This window comes from Octopus bimaculoides, chromosome 8 (genome assembly GCF_001194135.2).
Source record: "Octopus bimaculoides isolate UCB-OBI-ISO-001 chromosome 8, ASM119413v2, whole genome shotgun sequence".
NCBI classification, from domain to species: domain Eukaryota; kingdom Metazoa; phylum Mollusca; class Cephalopoda; order Octopoda; family Octopodidae; genus Octopus; species Octopus bimaculoides.
Genome location: NC_068988.1, coordinates 85,213,451 through 85,218,000, shown reverse-complemented (window position 1 = coordinate 85,218,000; position 4,550 = coordinate 85,213,451). Strand labels below are relative to the sequence as shown.

Below are 4,550 nucleotides of genomic sequence, written 5' to 3'. Positions count from 1 at the left end.
CAGAATCCTTTCTTAGCTGACAGTTTAAAATACAATATTTTTTATTCTCTCCTCAATCCCTCTCTCTCTCTCTCTCTCTCTCTCTCTCTCTCTCTCATACACACACACACACACACATACATATATGCATATATATACATGGTGTGCAAGAGAAACGACTGCACTGGTATGTTCATGTGTTGCATATGGATGAGGACAGCTGTGTGAAGAATTGTCACACCCTAACAGTGGAAGAGGTAGACCCAGGAAGACTTGGGATTAGGTGGTAAAGCACGACCTTCAAATGTTGGGTCTCACAGAGGCAATGACAAGTGACTAAAACCTTTGGAGATATGCTGTGCTTGAGAAGACCCAGCAGGCCAAGTGAGATTGTAGCTGTAGGCAATGCCAGAGTTGCATAACTGGCTCGTTTAAGAGTACCCTTCAATCATCGGGCGATACACTGTGCTTGAGAAGACCTGTTGAGTTAATCAAAATCAATGTCATGGTCAATGCCAGTGCTGCCTGACTGGCCCCTGTGCCGGCGGCACATAAAAAGGACCCACTACACTCTTGGAGTGGTTGGTGTTAGGAAGGACATCCAGATGTAGAAACTTTGCCAGGTCAGATTGGAGCCTGGTGTGGCCTACTGGCTGGCCAGTCCTCAGTCAAACCATCCAACCCATGCCAGCATGAAAAGCTGACACTAAACAATGATGATGATACGCGTATGCATATATATATATATATATGACAGACTCTCTCATCAAAAATGACATGTGAGGTTCAGCTTTTGCCAAATTACCTGCACAAATGATTTTGTTTATGGTGATCAAATGTATGTGCCGTACATTAACTCACTCCCTCCATCGAATCAACATTGCCTGAACAGACGCACAGTGTACCACTCATCAGGTGTTGAAGTGATTGCAGAGCAGCATGACATGAAGTGTTTTACTCAAGAACACAACACACCACCTGGTCTAGGAACTGAAACCATGATCCTCTGATTGTGAGTGCAACACCCTAACCATTAGGCCATGCATCCTTTTATATATATATATATATATATAATTATATGTATTTCTTCTATCTTAATGAATAAAAATTCTTCGGATAGAATTAATGGGTTAATAGAAACCAAGGTAGCAAAGAACACAAAATAACTGTGGTGTAGTACCTGTTTTTGAGGTAGAAACTCCTTGAAATTTTGGGTATTTGAGTATATTTAAAAATTTAAGGAATGGAGAAAACGCATGTTATAATTGCATACTTTATTCCTACATATACATATATATATACATATATATATACATACACACACGCACACATATGTATGTATGTATACATATTTTTACACACACACACACACATAAAAGAAAGAATGGAAAAGAAAACTGAAATGGCACATGGATATGATAAACAGAAAGGAACAAATAAACATGGAACTCCTTTCATCAGCAATGGATATGAGAATCAGTGTAGTTGTTGCATGTTGGAAGTTCAAAGGCTTTAAATTCCAAGGCTGATGTGAAGATTTCCATGTTTACGTGTTTTTTTCATTAATTGTTTCCATACTCCAGTTTGATTTTCATTACCAGATTCATACCACTCACAGCCACCTAACATTAGCACCCATATATGTGTGTGTGTGTGTGTGTGTTAAATGATAAGAATAACAAATCTATTACGGAGATGTACTTGCATAGCAAGTGACCTGATCTGAGATCGTGTGCTGGAACGAAAACAATTGCAGCGTGGAAGGTGTTTATAAGCCATTTAAAATAACACACAAAATCCGTTAGATTCACTTCAACATTTAAATTTAATTTGTCAAAATATTTTCGTCGCTTTGAGACCGCGACCTGTTCACTGACAAAATTCTGTGCTGTCAGTGAATAGGTCGCGGTCTCAAAGCGACGAAAATATTTTGACAAATTAAATTTAAATGCTGAAGTGAATCTAACGGATTTTGTGTGTTATTTTAAATGGCTTATAAACACCTTCCACGCTGCAATAACAAATCTGTACTCTGTAAAAGTTTAGAGTAACCTATCAGATTTTATTATAACTGAACATAAAAACAAATGTTAGTATATACTGATATATATATATATAGATTTCAAAAATTTGACAAAACACAACAAACAGAAATATTACCAAAGCATAACAAACAGAAAATTTGTAGCTTATTCCTCATCGGTCAATGACTAAAAGATCATTACTAATTCACGCCTTTAACATTGATATTGTTCACTATTGGTGACGCCAGTGGTGAAAAGCCACTGGGAATAGCTAACTAATGTACAGGACAATGACGAAAATTAACACGACAAAATAAAATATACATATGCAACAAAAAAAAGCCGTGCGACCACAAAACAGACTGACATGAGATAATGCAAAGGAAAATGAAAATGTCCTGTAGTACTGCAGAGAAAAGAAGGACAGATTGAAAGTCAGAATGATATATACACTACAATACTATGTTGTATAACACATTGCCATATTGTATAATTCATTGCCATGCTTTATACCACAGTCCACTAAACATCAATGAAGACATCATGTTCTTTCATATTTGTTGCAGGGCTGAAACTCTGGCTGCAGAAATAAGAGATTTACAAGGAGAACTTGGAGATTACAACACTGTGAGTTTATTCACTTTTGATATAAGGATATAAGGATAAAAAAAAAAGAACAAAAACCTAAATACTGGACATGGATACAAACAATATAGCAAGCAAACTCATAAACACACACACAAAATGCACATACAAAACCCAGACACATATACACACATGTATGCACACACACACACACACACACACACTGATACAAATGTATGCACAGATAAGGATACACACCATAGAAAAATGGAATGGACTAAACAGAACAAGAGGGGACATTTTGGGTGGAGAGTTACAGGATGTGTGACAAAAGATTTCCAGTCAAACGACATAGAATATGAACAATAATAAAGTAAATCTGAAGTGAAGAACAAATATATAGTGCGTGTGTTTAAATGGCCATCCTGAAATATAACAATAAGATATATATTTAGAATTACATATTCCTTGAGAGAATATATCAATCTGATAATTGAAGATTTACAATTTCGACAGAGTTAAGTTTCATTAAACTTTGTGTTGTTGGAACCATGCATACTACCATCTCAGTTAAACTGTCAATATATATATATATATATATACATATATATACCGCAAATATATATATATATATATATATATATATATATATATATATATATATATATATATATATATACCGCAAATATATATATATATATATATATATATATATATATATATTTGGAAAATATATATATATATATATTTGGAAAATATATATGTATATATATTTTGGAAATATGCTGTGTATGAGAAGACCCGGCAAGTCAAGTGAGACTATAACCCGTGGCCTATGCCAGGGGTGTAACCAGCCCACTTATGCGTACCTTTCCGTCATTGGACACTAAACTCTGCTTGCAAAGAAGACCTGTTGAGGCAAGTAAAATAAAAATCGAATCAAATTCGATGACTGGCACCCATGCCAGTGTAGCGCTAGGGGCACCATCCAAGCAGGATCATTGCCAGATCAGTCGTCTGGTTTCTGTGCTGGTGGCACGTAAAGAGCACCATTTGAGCGTGATCGTTACCAGCGTCACCTTACTGGCACTTGTGCCAGTGCACATTAAAAAACATTCGAGCAAGGTCATTCTTAGACTTATTCACTGTTTACTTCCTGTGCATATTTTATGTACTATTCATGCAGTTTTGGTTACTTTTTCTAATGAGTTATTATGCACCTGAGCACTGTATACAATAAGTTTATTATATAATATCATAATAATTAATGATGTTATTTATTATATGAGTAATTTCATGTTACATATGTGTTGGCTGAATGGTTCTAGAGTATGAATAGAGTAATACAAGAGAATGAAGTGTGGAGGATTTACTTATAACATCTTTACACGTGTTTTATTGACTATTACACCAAATTAATTTAATGAAATTTTTATATACATTTGGTGTCTGTTTTTTTGTTACCTACTACATCTGTGTCTACAATTTCTAGTGAAGTGCAAATATCTTGATATATATACCTTGTCAGTTTTTTTTTGTAATCTTTCTGCAGTGGCATCATCATCATCATCATTCAACATTTGTTTTCCATGCTGGCATGGGTTGGACAATTTGACTGGGAACTGGTAAGCTGGAGAGCTGCACCGGGTTCCAATGTAATTTGGTTTGGTTTCTACTGCTGGATACCCTTCCTAATGCCAACCACTTCAAGAGTTTAGTGGGTTCCAGTTATGAGACACCGGTATTCGCCATGACTATGATCTCACTTGGCTTGGCAGGTCTTCTCAAGCACAGTATATTGTCATCAGTCTTAGTCACTTGTCACTGCTTCTGTGTGGCCCAAAGTTCAAGGGGTGCTTTTTACATGGCACCAGTATGAGTACCAGTTACATGACACTGGCATCTGTCACGACTATGATTTCACTTGACTTGATGGGTCTTCTCAAGCACAGCATATTGCCC

The 4,550-nt window shown here is 36.0% G+C and overlaps 1 protein-coding gene across 1 annotated transcript in view; it reads left to right on the top strand.

Moving 5' to 3' along the window:
- Positions 1–4,550, top strand: part of LOC106880036 (intraflagellar transport protein 74 homolog) — an 89,654-nt gene that overhangs the window by 24,575 nt on the left and 60,529 nt on the right. The window contains exon 7 of the mRNA XM_052969867.1: positions 2,570–2,630. Coding sequence (XP_052825827.1) covers positions 2,570–2,630 — 61 coding nt within the window. The remainder of the gene's footprint in view (positions 1–2,569; positions 2,631–4,550) is intronic.